General features: G+C 43.5%; 1 protein-coding gene across 4 annotated transcripts in view; it reads left to right on the top strand.

Moving 5' to 3' along the window:
• TOR (target of rapamycin) overlaps positions 1-18,960 on the top strand; it is a 167,707-nt gene that overhangs the window by 135,344 nt on the left and 13,403 nt on the right. For 2 of the 4 annotated variants that reach the window (XM_086799123.1, XM_086799124.1), the window contains exons 54-56: positions 2,792-2,926; positions 3,224-3,391; positions 3,477-3,742. In XM_086799123.1, coding sequence (XP_086655249.1) covers positions 2,792-2,926; positions 3,224-3,391; positions 3,477-3,742 — 569 coding nt within the window. Of the gene's footprint in view, positions 1-2,791; positions 2,927-3,223; positions 3,392-3,476; positions 3,743-16,552; positions 16,662-18,960 lie in introns of those variants that run through there. The other 2 variants (XM_086799122.1, XM_086799121.1) reach the window with 2 other exon arrangements.

Below are 18,960 nucleotides of genomic sequence, written 5' to 3'. Positions count from 1 at the left end.
ATAATGAAGCCGGATATGGTATGTTTGCAGGAACACAATCATCATGCTCTAGTTGGGCAGACTGGTTTCTTCGATGACTATGATATATATTATGCAAGTTTGAATACTTTTTCTAGAGTTTGTGTGCTGGTTAGACATGTATTACAGCCAACAATCGCCTATAATGATCCAGATGGCCGTGTGATCATTGTGCAATGGCCAAGTTTATGAATTTGCATCGGTTTATGCTCTTTTAACGTTTCAGCCCAAAGAGCTATGCTTTGGCACAAACTTTTCTAGAATCCATGGCTGACAAATGCATTTGTATGTGGGGACTTTAATAATTTGCCACTGCGTGATGACAACTCTTGTGGTCACTCACATATGATTCCAGTTGAAAGGGTATCATGGACAAACGGAATGCATATTTGAATGCAATGGATATCTGGAAAGAAACTTGTCTAGACAAAAAAGGTTATACATTTCAGCATAATGGCTTTATTGAATAGCATGCTAAAGTTTGCGTATAACAAGGCAAAAGCAATGCATTTCAAGACTTCAAATGCCCAATGGAAATCCCCACGTTGGGATGGTTTAACTGTGGAATTCTTTCTTTAGTTCTGGGAAATAGTGGAACAACCACTCTTGCTTATGATCAATCAATCATGGTTATAGGGTATTATGCTATCCTCTTGGCAAGAGGGGTTAGTCAAACTGGTGCCAAAAAAACAAATGTGTCCAAATATCTTTGATTGGCACCCTATTACATTGATGCATGTGACCTATAAAGTAATCACGAAAATGATCAATGCTCGCTGTTGTGGACTAGTACTGCTATGGATATAATTCCTGAGCATAAATGAAGAGAGCATGTGTTGGCCACCACCACTTGTGTCATATGTGTGCGTGCTCTTGGCCTCATGATAAAGATCGGTCCTGAGAAGGTAATACCTAATTATAGGTATGATGAGACTTATCTCAACCTCCCCTCCGCCATATGTAAATGCATGTCTTTTTTCTGCTTAAATATGATGACTTTGGTTTTCCCTAGGTTTACCATGAGGGCTTACTCATCACAAAAGGCCTGCAAAGAATCCAAAATTAGGACAATGTCATCGGCTCAGAGGAGGGTAGGTGTTAATGTATCAGCTAGTGCAGATCCAACGCCTCCTGAGTCCTAGCCTATCAATGAAGCTCTCAATCTCGTCGATGTAGAGGCCAAAGGGAGTGGGTGATAGCGGGCAGCCTTGCTTCATCCCTATGGTGCTCCTAATCTGTGTGTCACATCTCCATATGCCCAAACTGTCCATGTCACACACTCATATAATGTGAGGATTGCCCATACCATATTTGCTGGGACAACAAGCTCCTAGAGTCTTTTGAATAGACGAGCCCATGGGACACTGTCAAATGCTTTGCAGAAGTTCACAAAACAGCAATACACACACTTGCTTCTATGCTTGGCCTCCTCAAAAATAGCTCTTGGAGTGAAGATGTGGTCTAATGTTGAGAAAAATCTCCTAAATCCCACCTGCCCCTTGCCTCGTTGCCGGTGTCTCTCTACATGGTTGCTGATTTCTGCCTCTAGGACCACCATTGTCCAAGCCATACTGTCTCTACAGTAATCCAATACCATGTGGTGACCTAATCAGAGATCATCACGGTCCTTGGCCTTCTAGTTTTTAAGCTTGTGTATGGCCCTAGTGACATTGGCCATAGAGAAGAGAGAGAATCTGGTTGGTCGGGGTATCTGAGATGTGTCAAAGGGCTCGGCTGGGACATCTTAGAGTCTTTGTGCATACGCATGCCATGTAGCTGGGTCTGTGATGATAGTGGGAGAATCCTCGTCCAACATTTTTCATGCCTTGGAACTATTTGCACTTAGAAACAATCTGTAAAACTCCTCCTCCGGCTTGGCCAAGAAAGCCCTCTTCTTGCACCGGGTAAACTGTTGAGACGTTCTTTGCGCTTGGCGTGCCGTGATGATTGCCCTTGCTTGATTCTTGCGGGAGTTGCAAGCGGTAGGCTTTACATCCTTCATCATACCAGCTGTTTTGAGATATGGATTGAATGTGGGCTTGATTTTGTTGGTGGGTAGTGCAAGGGTACGTGGCTTGGGCTGACTCATGGAGGATAGATGAGAGCTGAGTGGTGATACTAGCTAGGGGGGTAGTGTGTAGGTTAATACTCGAGAGAGGGCACCATATGTGATCCCCATATATGCAGTCCAAGTCATAGTTGTGTAGGGAGAGGTTGGAGTGGGGCAAGGTACTGAATAGGGCAGTCCTGAAATTGTGAAAGCAAGGTACGTGGAAGGGGTATAATAAAGTCCTTTATGTGGGATGTGAAGGCCGGGGATCCATTCATTTGTCAGCTGTACTACTCCCTCCTTGTGGGAAACATGTGAATCCTCCAGGATCGGGTCATCTAGACATTCCATTGTAAATGATCAAGTTATGTGCTGCACCCATGTCTAGTAAGGCTCTGCCCACTGCTGTGAATTCCATGTCCTTTGAGGTCCTGTTGGTGCCCATTTCAGTGGGGTCAAGCTCATACACGATGGTTGGGTCCCAATCAAAATCATATGCCTGAGATTGGAAACTCTGTGTCAGTGCATTGAAGTCTCCCCCCAATAGGAATTCTCCCTGTGTGGAACCATCTGTAATGTCACTGTAAAGTGGCATGTACAAGGAAGAGTCTTGCAAGAAGAGAGAGAGAGAGAGAGAGAGAGAGAGAGAGAGAGAGCTTTGTAACATTGGTGCACATGCATGGTCAGATCTATCCTCATGGTGCTATTTGTGGATTGTGACAGGTTCCATTCAGGCTTACACGGATGCTAGTTAAAGCCATGGAAGTTAGTGGGATCGAAGGAAACTTCAGGTTTACATGCGAGAATGTTGTACAAGTGCTTCGCACTAACCAGGACAGTGTGATGGCCATGATGGAGGTAACTTGTTGAATTCGAATCAATACAAAGGGTGAAATTGTAATACCAAGAGTGGACATTACATACAGCTAGCAGGGAATTATTTGGGCATGGCATTTATGATCTTAGAAAGCAAAGTATTCAAGCAATGGTGCTGTGTGGAGGGGCCTTATTAGATTCATATGTTGCTTTAAATAGTCGTAGGCATAAGCACATGCGAAGACTTGTTCACCAAGTAGCCGCACAGTTCTGCAGTGAAAATCTCATTTTGGCTTTATGAGGGGTGACCTGAGGTCTAATAGGTTGGTAAATGTTCAGGCCTTTGTCCACGATCCTTTGATAAACTGGCGTCTCTTCAACATGAACGAGGTGCCACAAATGGGAAGCCTTGCAAATAACCGTGGCCTAGCAAGTGATGCTTACGGAGGTGCATCAGACCTTCCATCTCCTCTCCAACGTGGAATGAGGGAACGTGAGCTGCTGCAGGTAAATCAGTATCATTACTTTTCAGCATTGTTGAGTGTGCTTGATGATTTGTTTCTGAGGGCATGGTCTTCACTTATTTTGTCAGGCTGTAGGACAGTTGGGTGATGCAAATGAGGTGCTTAACGAGCGTGCTGTAGCAGTGATGGCCCGCATGAAAAACAAGCTCACTGGGCATGATTTCTCCCCAGCCTCATCATCTGGTGGCAGTATTGTAAATAGTGTTGCTCTGGCTGACCGGAGTGCACTCAATGCTGATCGTGATTTGGACTCTGGACTGTCTATTCCGATTCAAGTGCAGAAACTTATTGATCAAGCGATGTCTCATGAGAACTTATGTCAAAGCTATGTTGGGTATGTTTTTCTCCTTCCGTGGATAGTGAGCAATTACTTTAGTTTCATAGAATGTTGTTAGTCTCTGTGGGGGTGGCCACGAATAGTTACCATTTTTTGTTCAAGAAATCACTCCACTGAAGGCTTTGAATCGTCTTTTTCAGTGAAATAGGATATGTTCTGATTTTTTTCCTTTTCTCCTGCTTGTATTTACCTCTGGACTTCAAATTTTTTCGGCTACTTTCCACCCTTCATTGATTGCCTTGAAAGGAAAAAATAAGTCACATCTCTCTTACTGGTGGGGTAGAGAAAGAAAGAAAGAAGGAAATATAATTGTCTACAAAAGACCTGAAAGGCCTATGAGGCCATGAATAGTACAATGATACCATGGGTGTACCCTGCCATAGAAAAACTATGAAAGAACATGAAAACTGAAAAACTGAAACGTGTATCTATAAGCCTCCTGATGGCAGAGCAGCACTACAGGTTTCAGGGGTTGAACTCATGACCTTTGTATAGGGTGGGTTGTGATCTAAACCACTCAGACAACAGCTCACGGCCCTTCACTGGTTTCCCTTGTCATCATTCCCTTCATGAGACCTTTTATGAGACTTTTGCCTGCTCTTTATAGTGCCCCACCAGAACATTTCTCGAGCGGAGCTGGGTTTGGACCATGGTGAGGCAGCCTACTTTTACCCTATTGAAGAGAGTAATTTAACTTACTACAAGAGGGACTGTTGATTAACAGAATTGGTCATTGTGCTTGTTGAAAAGCTGATGGTGCAAAGCTACCATGTGTAGAATTACTATGAATGTAGTATAATGCCATGTAATAATGCATCATTTAGATTTCTTGAAAGGGGACCGACGAGGTGGAGGGAGGAGGATGTTCATCGGACTATTTGGAAGGCATATGCAGAAGTGAAAGCTATTGAAGGACAATCCATTTTCTCCAATTATGGTTTCAGAGTAGAAGTAAAGTTCTCAAAGGGTTCGATGATAAAAGTTAGAAGGCAACGTGAGGTTCACGAGGGTTTGGCAGTTGCAAATATCATCTTTGTTCCACATGAAAAGAACATAATTATAAAATCACTCTCATGCTGGCACGTGGGCACCCAATTTTATAGCATGACAAGTGTGAAAATAGACATGACCTAGGCAGCATACGAAGCGTGAATTAATAGATCCTCAAGTCATTCGAGATAGCAAAGTCGCATGAAAGAACCGAGAGAGGACCATTTCTCCCTTGCTTGATTTTGAGAAGGGTAGACCCAAAAAGCAGTACAAAAGAAAAGCACAAGCAAAAATAAAAAAGAATAAGAGGAAAAACAAGGTTAAGATTATTGTAAAAGAGCCTAAGGCTCATTATTATTATGATGGGAATTAGCTCTCAGCATGGGTTGATGCCAGAGGTTGCCTATGGGCTTTCCTATTGGTGTAACATATTTGATCAGAACTAGATTCGGATATGTTTTTATTGGCTGCTTTGACTTGTGATTTGCTTTTAGTGCAGTATCGTCGTCTACAAAAGACCAAAAGGTCTATGAGACCAAAAGTTTTATAGTAAGTACAGGAAGTAACGGTATACGGGGAAAAAAAAGAAAACAAATGATCTACCAAGATAAAACCATCATGTGAGAGACCATGTTACAAGGATCATGTGAGAAAGTTGAGAGAGAGAGAGAGAGAGAGAGAGAGAGAGAGAGAGAGAGAGTATATGAGAGAGAGGAGATTGAGAGAGACTCTGCCGTGCTAGAGTCTGGGGGCGAATCTTGGTTTCTTGTACATGTTTTAGGGTTTCGTCTGCAACAGAGCTGCTGTTTTAGGGTTTCGTTTGTAACAGAGCTGCTGTTCTAGGGTTTCGTCTGTAACATAGCTGCTGTGTTAGGTCTTCGTCTGCAACAAAGATGCTATTTTAGGGTTTCAATCAGAAATTTGGCTGCTGTTTTAGGGTTTACACGTGCTGTTTTAGGGTTTTTCCTGCAGCAAAACAGCTTTTTTAGGGTTTTGAACAGAGGTTTTGTTGCTGTCTAGCGTTTACAGCTGCTGTTTTAGGGTTTCGCCTACAGCAAAGCTACTGTTTTAGGGTTTTCCTTGCTAGAGAGAGAGAGAGAGAGAGAGAGAGAGAGAGAGAGAGAGCGTGCACGCCGTTTGCTGTGGAACGACTTGTGTGCTCTTTCAATCTCTCATCCTGACTTTGTGAAGGGAGACTTTAATATGTGTCTCCAGGGATCAAGCCACGTCGCCTCATTCTGTAATGGATGGCCCGGAGAGAATGGTGTGGGAAGCTTTTGCAGCAAGGTCGCTAAAACAAGACATGTGGTCTTGGTTGCATCCAGATGAAAGGGGTTACACTTATGCCTCACAACAGTTTCGGGGTACTTATGCTAGATTGGATAGGATGTATATTTTACATCAAGATCTCTTTTTGCCAGAGGTTCTTACTATGATGGTTGATTAGCAACAGGTTTTGTCGGATCATTGGCCGCTTGTGTTTGAAATGGTCTATCATCCTGTGGATGCATATAAAGGCTTGTTGGGACGCTTGCCTTTGCGCTTAAATCACACTTTTTTGGAGCATGAAGTTTTTGATGTTTATATGCGTCATTTGATATGACATTTCTCCACAAGAGTGTCCATGGTTGATTATCATGCTTGGCCAGTGTTCCTTACCAACACTCGGAAATTAGCGCGGCATTATGGTCTTGCTAATGCCTCTATACAAAAACAGCATGTGGCTCTTCTTGAGTCGCTTTTAAAGCGCTTGCAGGCGTTCATGTTTACTGACTCTATGGATGCTGAAGTTGTGGATGCCATAGAATGGCTGAAAAAGGAGCTATCTAGGGTGCAGGAAGCACAACATGTTCGCTTTAAACTACTTGCACGTCTTGATGCTTTGCGGGATGCTAACTGTCAATCTCATCGCTTCTATGATAAGTTGCATAAAAAACATATGCGTGAGAATATTGTTAGGCTGATGGATGCCCAAGGCAACCTTGTTACTCAACCTTCTGAGGTTCAACATTGCATCAGGTTTTATGAAGATTTGCTTGCCCCTTGAGAGGATGTCTCGCCGGCTGTCCTGGCTGCAAGGCAACCTTGTTACTCATCCTTGTGAGGTTATTCAGCATTGCATCAGGTTTTATGAAGATTTGCTTGCCCCTTGAGAGGATGTCTCGTCGGCTGTCCTGGCTGCAAGGGAGACATTGTTTGCTGAAGTACGATATCAAGTTGACTCTGATGTGGCGGTTCAGCTTGATGCTCCTATTACTTAAGGGAAAGTGGCAGTTGTTCTCTCCAAACTTCCCATGGGAAAGAGCCCTGGTTGGGATGGTTTGACAAATGAGTTTTTCCGAAAATATGCTGATCAGCTTGCAGAGCCTTTGACGCTTATTTGTCAAAGGTGTAGGGTTGAGCTGTTAGGGTTAGGGTTTGGAAGGCACACTAACAGGAAACGTGAGTGTGAGAGAGAGGAACACGACTGCTCATATATTCATTGTGATAAAGTGAAGTACAATAGCCACATAAAAGATGTGACCTAATAGTGTGTTCACATGGTCCGGCCATCAATAGTGCCAGGTGGATCAAATCACTTATAAATCATTATAAGTGAAACTAAGCTAAACTGGGGGAAAAAACCTCCACTAACTGAAGTAAAAAGTGCCCCAGTAACCTACTGATGATCACTAGCACTCCCCTGGGTGCATACACAGCATAAAACCCAACAAACCCCTCTGGAGTGATATGTGATCACTGTACATCATCCACCAAAAGGAAACAAATTCAAAGCAGTGCGGAATGCTTCGAATTTCGGACGTGGTAATGCCTTGGTGAAGATGTCTGCCACATTCTGATCTGTAGGGCAGTAAATCAGACTGATATCACCTGCCTGGAGTCTCTCCCGAACAAAGTGATAGTGAATCTCAATGTGTTTCGTGCGAGCATGAAACACATGATTCCTGGCCACGGCAATGGCACTCTGACTATCAGTATAGATAGGTGTAGGCTCCTCCATTAAAATATCCATATCAGTCATAAGACGACGCAGCCAGTCACACTCAACGGTAGTAGTGTAGGTTGCTCTGTACTCTGCCTCTGTGGTCTGTTTCTTGCTTAGCCAAGAAATACATGAAGAGCCAAGAAAGAAACAATTTCCACTAATGGAATGTCTGGTATCAAAATCACCAGCCCAATCTGAATCGCTGTAAGCATATAACTGCATGTCACCCCCCTCAGGATAAAGCAATCCAAGAGACAAGGTACCCTGCAAATACCGAAATACACGCTTCACAGCTTGCCATTGTGACAATCGCGGGCTGTGCATGAATGTGCTCAACTGAGATATGGCATACTAAATATCTGGCCGTGTAGTACACAAGTAAATAAGGCACCCAACAGCCTGAGCACTTCTCCAGAAGTTTAGCAACATACCGAGATTGCAACAACCCAATGCCTCTGTTATCCTGCACAAACTGTATGCCCAAATAGTAGTGTACAAGCCCCAAATCAGACATGGCAAATGTCTGTTGCAATATCTGTTTAAAAGCTGCAATTTTGTCATCATTTGATCCCATGAGCAAAAGATCATCTACATAAAGACTGATGACCAGCAGATCTTTCTCTTCTTTCTTTACATACAAAGTGGCTTTTGATGGATTTTTCATAAAGCCTTGAGTGAGCAAGAAAGCATCTATCTTTGCATACCAAGCTCGTGGAGCTTGTTTCAAACCATACAAGGCCTTTTTCAGCCTGCATACTTTCCCTTCATGACCATGTTCTGTAAAACCTATGGGTTGATGTACATAAACTTCCTCCTCGAGGTCCCCATGTAGGAAAGCAGTCTTGATGTCCAACTGATGAACAACCCAACCACGATGTGCAGCCAATGCAATGACACTCCTAAGTGTCGACATACGGGATGTAGGAGCAGATGTCTCCTCATAATCAATGCCCTTCTTCTGTGCATAGCCCTTTGCAACTAGACGGGCTTTGTACCTGTCAATGGATGCATCTGCATGTCTTTTCAACTTATAGACCCACTTAGTACCAATGGCTTTCTTGCCTTTGGGCAGATCAACCAAATCCCATGTTTGATTCTTTTTAATAGAATCAAGTTCATCCTGCATGGCTTTGTTCCAATGCACATTGTCTCGTGCATCCACAAATGAATCAGGCTCATCATCATCCTGTACACTGGCTGCCATAACCATATTTAAATCCATGATGTGTGCATGCTCATTGGTCCGTGTCTCCCTACGAGTACGGCCAGCAAGAGGAGTCTCTAGATGGCTGTCCTCTAATGTCCTCAAATACCATCTAGGTATATGTCTGACTTGTGGAGCCTGTTGTCTCATATTTGGCTGAACTTCAGGCTCAATCTCCTGCTTAATTTCTGCACCATCTTCATGATTAGCTGGCTGTCCTGCACCCTCATGGGTTGGATCACCAACTGTGGAATGAAACTCCATAGGTAGTAGGTCTCTAACACATCATTTTCAGCCTGATTTGCATCATAACTAGCCATGGATAATTCTGATTTTTCATCAAAAATCGCATCCCGACTAGTGAATATCTTCTTGGACAGTGGGTCATATAACCGGTAGCCCTTGCTCTCACGGCTATACCCAACAAAAATACATTTTGTGGTTTATCATCCAACTTCCTCCTCAACTCTTTGGGTATGTGTGCATATGCTAGACACCCAAAAGTACGAAAGTGTGATACCGAAGGCTTGCGGCCATGCCAAGCCTCAAAAGGAGTAATGGAAACCAATGTCTTTGTGGGACATCGATTCAAAATATGACAAGCACACATAACAACTTCCACCCAAAAGACATGTGGTAGCTTCTTTGCCTTTAACATACATCTGGCTATCTCCATGAGTGAATCCCATTTTGTTGTGGAGTATAAGGAGTAGTATACTGATGCTTGATACCTCTACTCTCAAGAAAGGAATTCAACATGTGTGACACATATTCCCCCCCTCGGTCAGAACGGAGAGTCTTAACCTTGCATCCTGACTCTGTTTCAGCAAGTGCTACAAAGGCCAAAAATGCATCACACACCTGTGATTTCCGTGTCAACGGATAGACCCAGCATATACGAGAGAAGTCATCAATAAATGTAGCAAAATAGAAACAACCTCCTAATGACTTCGTTTGCATGGGACCACAAAGATCACTGTGTATAAGCTGCAACTTTGCAGTTGCTCGTAGAGCCTGATCGCGTGGAAAGGAAAACCGATGCATTTTTCCCAAAATACATCCTTCACATATGTGATCTGGAGGCTTCTCCATAAGAGGTAGGTCTGTCAACATGTTATGTCGCTGCATAAGCATAAGACTACCAAAATTTACATGCCCCATGCGAGCATGCCATAACTCCTCATCAACCATAGCTGGAGTAAGAGTGAATGCATTATAAGCAGACTGATCCACTGTCTGAAATGCATTCAACTGATAGAGTCCATGACATAATGTAGCAGTAAGCATCAAGGTCAAGGCATTAACTTTGTCTCTCACCATGCATTTGTCATCATCAATGTTGACTTGCATACCACATTGTGCTAAAGAAGAAATGGACAACAGATTCTTCTTTATCCCTAGTACGTATAAGGCATCTGTAAGGCGAAGAATAGAGCCATCAATGGCTGTGAGCTGAATCTCCCCAATGCCACGAACTGGATATGAAGCATTATTGGCACACTGAACGGTCTTGCCAACAGGGGCAGGGCATACATTACAAAACAAATCCTTGCGAGATGTAATATGCTTTGAAGTACCACTATCAAAATACCAAGTACATGCATGCTCAGTCACACTGAGTGCCTGTGAAGACCAAGAGGCATCATAACTGCATGTGTAGAAACAGTAATCCATGTCTTCAACAAAGGAAGCAGTCTTCGGAGGAGCTTTAGAGGCATCATTTACAGACATCCCAGATTCCTTCGCCTTCTCTTTGGCAATCCTCTTCCTACACTCTGTGATGTAGTGACCTGGCTTCTTACAGTAATGGCATTTGCCCTTCTTCTTGGGCTGTCCATCACCTTTCTTGGTATCCTGAGATGAACCACCATCACCTGAATTCTGATTTGAACTCTTTGCCTGAGATTTGCCTTTCCTTTTTGACCTGTCACAAATGCTTGTTCAGCACTTGTGTTCATGTTCATGTTCTTCCTGATTTGCTCTTCCTGTAACAAGAGATCAACAAGTTCCTGATACTTTAGGGGCTCAATAGCATTCCTCATGTTAAGGTTCAAAGAGGTATGAAAAGCCGACTATGATCTTGGCAAAGAGTTCAAGATGGTGGATACAAGCTTTGTCTCTGGAATAATCTCATCCACATTGATGAGTTGCTCTCTCAAATCCTGCAGCTTGTTCAAGTGGCTAGACATATCATCTCCTTCATGCATCTTCTGATTTTCCAGCTCTCTTTTCAAAAATGAGATCCGTGTCTCGTTACGAGCAGCATACATCTGCTCCAAAGTCACCCATGCATTCCGTGAAGAGCCAGCTGAACGAATATGAGGTATAATAGACCTCTGTACTGACAATGCAATAAGTGATAAGGCTTGTGCATCTTTGGCATTCCATGTCTTCTGAGCATTTGTTCTTTGAACAGGCAGTGGCTGACCTGGTGCCTGTGCCTGTTGTCCTCTTCCACGAGAACCCCCTTGGGGAGGAGTCTCTGGAGCCAATGGACCCGGACGTGGTTCATCACCGCTAACAAAATCCCAAAGACCTTTTGCCACGAGCACATTGCTTAGCATAAAACTCCACAAGGAGTAATTCATGCCATCCAGCTTGTCTTCCTTAGACAAGTACGTGAACACATCACTCTGCTGTTGATTTGCCATTATGCCACTGCACAATGTTGTACCTGTGTATCAAAAAACCCAAAAACAACAACCCTGAAAGCAACTGTACTCCACTGAGTACAACTGACCCAAATATGCATGCACTCTCAATCCTCTGAATGCGCAAAACAATGCACCATTGACTGAGTAGAGCAACAAAGGTGGCTCACACAGTGCCAAAATGTCCAAAAATTCATGCACCCAAAGCCTTGCAAAAAGCCTGTAGAGGTTTCTCTGCAAGAAAACCTCCCTGTATTTGCCAGAAAAACTCTCACAGAGAAAATGCCCAAATTTCAAAACATGTAAAGCTGTAAATTTTTACCCAAAAGATTTTGCAGGTACACTCGGTTGTAGGCTGTACGGAACAGCAGCAGGTACTGGTCGACTGTATGGAACAGATTGTCCGGAGCAAAAGGGCGACTGTACGGAGCTGCGGGTACTGTACGGTGACTCTGGTCGTCTGTACGAAACATTCTGTCCGGAGCAAAACGGCGACTGTACGGAGCTGCAGGTACTGTTCGGTGACTGTACGAAGCAGACTGTTGTACGGAGCAGTGTACGGAGCAGAGCAGTCTGATGGCGAGGGACTGTACGGGCAGTGCAGGTGAACCAGTACGGGCAGCTGGTGGCGAGGGCTTGTACGGACAGCTAGGCGACGAACTGTACGGACGGCTGCAGGGTACGGAACAGCTGATGGCGAGCTGTAGCTGTACGGGCAGGCGAACTGATGGCGAGTGACTGAGTGGCTGCAGCTGAAGGCGACTGACTGTACGGGCAGCTGGGCGAACCTGCTCTGATACCAAAATGTAGGGTTGAGCTGTTAGGGTTAGGGTTTGGAAGGCACATTAACAGGAAATCTGAGTGTGAGAGAGAGGAACACGACTGCTCATATATTCATTGTGATAAAGTGAAGTACAATAGCCACATAAAAGATGTGACACTAATAGTGTGTTCACATGGTCCGGCCATAAATAGTGCGAGGTGGACCAAATCACTTATAAATCATTATAAGTGAAACTAAGCTAAACTCCGGGAAAAAACCTCCACTAACTGAAGTAAAAAGTGCCCCAGTAACCTACTGATGATCACTAGCACTCCCCTGGGTGCATACACAGCATAAAACCCAACAAAAGGGTTTGGGATGAGGGATATATGCCTGCCGATTGGAAGTTGGGCATACTTCGTTTCTTGCCCAAAGTCCCTTCGCCTACTTCTTTGGCTCAATGGCGCCCGATCTCACTTATGGGTATTATGTATAAAATCTTTACAAAGATTTTTGCCAATCGCTTGCAGAAGGTGCTTCCTACTCTTATTCATCCATATCAATATGGATTTGTGCATGGCAGGAATATTTTGCATAATATTCTTAATGTTCAAATTGGAGTGGATTATGCCAAGGCAAAGAAGCAAGAGATTGTGATGGTGCAGCTGGATCTTGAAAAAGCTTTTGATCATGTCAGCTGGTCTTTCCTTTCTCAGTTAATGACAGCCATGGGCTTTGGTCCCAAAATGGCTAATTTGGTGCATTTACTTGGCTCTGGCTCTATCACGCGGATTATGCCCAATAGAGGACTTTCGGATGGTATTTCTCTCACCCGTTCTCTCCGGCAGGGTTGTCCTCTTAGCCCTCTTTTCTTTGCATTGCCACTCATCCTATGTTATCTCGCCTAGATGCTATGGCATCGCATGGTGAAGTGGTTGGTTTGCATCTCCCTCATGGCAAGCAATTGGTTGCTCAAGCCCTTGCGGATGACACTTTTATGTTTCTCAGGGCCGAAAAAGCCAATATAGATCGAGCAATGGAAGCTTGGAATTATTTTGCATTGGCTTCTAGGCTGAAAATAAATTCAACAAAATCAGCCTTTATTGTATGCACGGAATTTGATCTTGAGGTAGTAGGGTGGCAAGGCCGTGTGGTGCATACAGGAGACATTGTTCGTTGTCTTGGGTATCAGGTGGGTGTGGATGTGGACCCCCAAGCGCTTCTTGCTTGGATTTCTGCTCGGATCTCGGATAAATTTGTGTATTGGAAAGCTCATGGGTGGCCTATGCACGTGAGGGCTAAGGTAGCTCAGGTTATTATGCTTAGCATGATTTCCTATTTTTTGCCTTTGCTACCTTGGACGCACAAATCTCTTCTCCGTTTGGTTGCTCCCATTCGGTTTATGCTGTGGAAGAGGCAAGGAAATATTATGGGTCAAACATGGATAGCTTGGAATCACATTACGACGCCCAAAAGAATGGGTGGGGCTGCTTTACTAGATGTCCGCTTGCATATGGTGGTGCGTAGGTGGGCGCTTTTTCAGGATATGTGCTTTTGAACTCTTTGCAGTTCGAAACATTTGTGGAGTCGCGTGTCATTGTTTGGCCACACAGAGATGCTTCACGCATACGACTCAACCGCATGGTCAGGTTAGGCTTGGTTAGAATCCGAGATGCTGTGATACCTGGTCGTGACAGGCCATATTCGTTTCGTCGTATTCGGCAGCACTTTAGGGTTCCTTGGACATTTCAGCCACTATGGGTTGACATCATGCATGCAGTTGAGCCTTTTACTCCATTGCCTCGGCCACGGCCATCTGCAGATCAGCCTTGGCTTGATTGGGCACTATGTAAATCTGGTGACTTGATATCACTTTCAGCTAACCAGGTCTATCATAAGCTCGTATCAAAGAAAGATTGGGTTTCAGCCAAGGCCAATAAGGTGTGGGGATTGCACAAGTCTAAATCATGGTGGCAGAAAACTCTTATGCGTGGTTGGCAGTCTAAACTCCCTTACCAAGGTAAGGTTTTCATTTGGAGGATGTTGGTGGGAGGGTTACCTACACGGGATCAGCTCATCCGTCGTAAAATTACATTGGCCTCTTGCTTCTTCTGCACGACATGCACTGAAACAGTTATGCATCTGTTCATGAGTTGTCCAGTGGCCCGTCAGATTTGGTCTTTTGTCTCTCGCGTTTGGGAGGTAGTAGAGAGGTCTACTGTTTCCGCTCATTAGTGGATATTTGGGAGTTGTCCTCAAGTCATTACTTCGGACAGTCACCTTGTGATATTCCATTTCCTTGGATGGACAGGACTTTGGCATATTTGGACTAAACGGAATGGGTTCATCTTTGATTCCTTGTCTGGAATACATGGGCACATTCTACGTATCCGCGGTTAGCTGCGTTGGCAGTTTTCTTCTCTTCTCTCAGCTCAGCTACTGGATGGAGATGTTATTTCGTTATGGTCTACGGCGGGTCGGTTGGCTCATCTTTGATGCTTTTACCTGGGATGCTTATTTGGCTGGGAGGCTTTCTTATTAGTGTACAGGTTTGCATGGTCATGATTCTTTAGAGGATCTTTTGTGGGGGTTTTTTGGGGCTGTAGGTTCTGTGTGAGCCATGTGGCTGATGTACATTTTTACATATAATATAAAACACCATTTCACGATAAAAAAAGAGAGAAAGAAAGAAAGAAAGATTTTATTAACGTCTTCCAAAAGACCGAACTCGGCCTATGAGACAAATCGGTGTACTTGTATGGGGTATCCTCTGTCATCCCAACAAAATGAAAAAGTACTGAACTAAAAAGCTGAATCGGGGTGTGCAATAAGTACAATGAGTGGGGGAGGGGATGGAGCTCTACTACTAGGCGAATGCAAAGCTATATGCATGGAGTATACAATCATGATTAAACGTCTAGTAAAGACCCAATGTGCCTATGAATAACAAGACCAAAGTGATACAATAATGTCCATGGCATATCTCATCATTACTGGAGTGATACAAAACTGTCGATGGATATTTTATCATGGAATACCAGGAGCAGGAAACATGAGAGGAGCATCAGCCCCCAAAAGAGAAGAAAGAAAGTCATTATTGACGTCTATGAAAGACCCAAAGGGTCTACGAGACCAAAAAGCTGTTACATGTCATCAATGAATAAACTGGATGTCAAGACAACATGAAAAAAGTAAAAGATTAGCTGCTGAAAAGATAAACAGGGTCAACATACTACATAGACCTTGTGTGTACAATGAAGTCGGCAGCAGAGAAACCTGGCGTCAAGATCCACCACCTGTGGGGCTGCCTCTCTATATCCATGAAGCAAGCCTTAGACCCCGAGCTGGTGAGTGGAGGGTCTGGGTCGCGGGAGGGGGGGACCTCACTCTCTAAAGGGACCGGGTGCTCTCCTGGAGGACTCCCCGGGTGCATTGTGCCAGCTTGCCGTGGGTTTGGAGGGTGCTAACTCGATGGGGATGTGCAGCTCTGTTCCGGTACATGTGTCTCAGGGAATCTCGTGTAGGCTGTGTTAGCAGGGGGGCTCTCTGCTGGGGCCAACGATGTCAGTGATAGATGTCTTTGGAGTATCTCTCATCTTGGGTCCGCTTGCCTGAATAGTCCGTCTCTGCGACGCCTCAGCTCCAATAGGTGTAGTTTCAAGCATCTTCGATCTCTGTACTGCATCACCAGTGACAAAGGGACCAAACCCCTCCCTAAAGATATAGTGGTAATATCCACATATCTCATAGTAAACTGGGCATCTAAGTATGTAATGCTCCTTAGACTCAATCTCCCCACCAGTACAACATAGCCTGGATCTCTCATGGAGCTATTCACAGGGGATCTTGAGAAGTTAGCATTGATGCCTATTTCTGGCCATGTGTGTTCTGCATTGAATTTTACTTCTTCATCGATGAACAGATCTACCCACAGGTTTCCTGCATTGGTCCAAGTGCCCATTGCTTGGAAACGACAATGCAAAGGATCTTCACCGGCATCAAGGGGGGATTATTCCTCAATTTCTAGTCCTATTTATGTACGAGTCAAGGGTTCTCTGCCGGGCTTGTCCCCCAAAATCTCAATATTTTGGATGTGTTTTTGAGTTGTTGTTAAGGCTTGATACTATAAAAGACAAAGACAAAGGCTTGGTACAAGAGCAACTAGATCATCAGCTGCCTCAAAAATCACTCCTACTTCTGTTCCATCTTGAAGTTGTTGCAGGACATTATCAGATGCAGTGTACAGGCACCCAGCAAATGGACTACGAGTACCAAGCCTAGAGGCAAATCCCCAATCTATAATGTAAAACCTGTAAGTGTCCGTAGAGCCTGCTATCATAAAGTTCTCTGTTCGAACATCCCTGTTCACAATCCCTTGTGCATGAGCTGCTTGAAGAATATCTACGAGCTGACTGAACGAATGATTCAACTCATGTTTCTGTATATATTCTTTGGTAAAGGGAACACCTACAGGCTGTAGAGCCAACATGCCTTCCAGTTGAAACCTAAGTTTAGGTACACCATCAATAGACTTGAGCATTGTAAGAAACGCAAAGTCATAATTGAGCTTGAAGTTTCCTCTTGCTCTCTTTAGACCACTTACAAATCCACAAATGTTATGACAGCTTTGGACCACAATTAAAAGGACAATGTTTAGCCATATGTTATAACAACTTTAGACCACTTACAAATCCACATATGTTACGACAGCTTTAGACCACTTACAAATCCACAAATTTCAAGCCACAATGCTTCTTGCCAAGCATTTGCTTGTCCCAATATCTCCTATGATTGCAGGGATTAGCCATCTCAAATCACATATCATAAACATCTTTCTTATAATAAGAACATTCATAAACATCTTTCTTATCATAAACATCTTTCTTATAATAAGAACATTCATAATCACATCAATTTCAAAAAACCAAGTCACATTCCAGCTGAAATTTTTGACTTCACAACAATTGTCATATGCATTAATCTTAGCACAAAATGTCAAAAAAGAGGGAAGGAGCCATTCATAGGCCTATAAAACATCATGTACACTTCGGAGGGTAAATTTCGAAACAACTAAATAGGAGTTCGGTCCGCCCCTCGATCTGGAAATGGTAACTCCAGCAAAAAATTTGAGTCTCCGAATTATAGCACTGCAACATTCACAATTCTTTCTCTCTCAGTACAAACAATTCAAGAATCACTTTTAGGATATTTTTGAATAAAATAAAGAAAATTAGAGTACAAATCTATGTGTAATTGTGTAAAATTCAGAGTACAAATCTATGTGTAATTGTATCCAACTCTTCAAGAACAGTAAAGAAAGTTTATGGGCAAATCTGCAAGGTCCACATACAGCCTACCAAGTCTAGTACAAACATTGGCATTTATGCCATCATACTTCAATTAGCTTTCTCGAGTAGACATCTGAAACAATTCCTTGAGACCATCATACTGCAGTTGGAGAGCAGCTCCCTGAGCCTTTCTCCAAAAAGGGCTCTTTTCTATGTGCTGCTGCCAGAACTCTATGATCTTCTTAGGGTGGTCCTTTACCTTGTGCAAAGCAGAATTCACCTCCCTATTGAAGATCAAAAACAGACAACGTACAAGGGAAACCAAGTCATCGTTTACAGATACAGCAATCCGTGCAAATCCAGCATGGAACAGACACAGAACCTAATCTGATGCCGTAACAAAACTGCCAGAGAAGTTGCTGGTCACACTAGCATGGGCAGCGAAACCCCAATCTAGAATAAAGAATCTAATCTTCCCTCTATCATACAGACTCTCCCCAATCATGATATTTTCTGCACGTAGATCTCTGTTTACAACTCCCCTTTCATGGCTACACCGAAGAGTTTCAACCAAATCACCCAATGACGAAGTTCCACATTCAAAGAAAGTTTCAACTGAAAAGTGTGCACAAAGAGGTTTTAAAACTATCATTTTATGGATCTTTTCTTGAATCATAGGTACTCCATCAATGCCTCTCAAAAGTTCAAGATATTGAATGTCTTCTTGGAGATCAAAAGCTAATCGTGGTGTTTTGACTGCGAATTTGCTGCCTGATCTATCAACAAGATAGACATTACTTGTGAAGCCAGAACCCAAGTGCTTCAACAATTTCCAAGAAGATGGCAGACAATGTATATTCAATTGCCTGTGTATACCTAACAGACAAGGTTTAGCATGCAGATAACCGCAAATACTTCTTCTGACATCTTCATCCGTAAAACTTCGAGTAATAAGAGGAAAGCCATCAAGGGTTAGGCGAAGCCACCTTATTTTCTTCAAGTCTGTGATACCAAGGATGAGAGTTTTTTTTTCGGGTCCGCATTCTCTAAGATGCAACTCCCCCTTAGTAATCAGTTCACCAATGCACTCCACATCATCAATATCTGAATGCAGCTTGATAATGCCACCTACGGTTAAGGGGGAAGGAGGAAAATTCCGTAAGCGAAGCATAACTCCACATTCAGCCATGAACATGTCAAACTCTCACCCATCATAATGGGCAATTTCAACTAGTCTTTCCAAATTAAACTCCTGCATACACTCATCCCATTCATATCTGCACCAAATTTCATCTGCCTTTGCAGAGTCTGAAGGCATTGGAAGAGTCACATC

This window comes from Cibotium barometz, chromosome 6 (assembly GCF_041138505.1).
Source record: "Cibotium barometz isolate CiBa-2024 chromosome 6, ASM4113850v1, whole genome shotgun sequence".
Taxonomy (NCBI): domain Eukaryota; kingdom Viridiplantae; phylum Streptophyta; class Polypodiopsida; order Cyatheales; family Cibotiaceae; genus Cibotium; species Cibotium barometz.
This window is presented reverse-complemented; position numbering and strand designations above follow the sequence as displayed.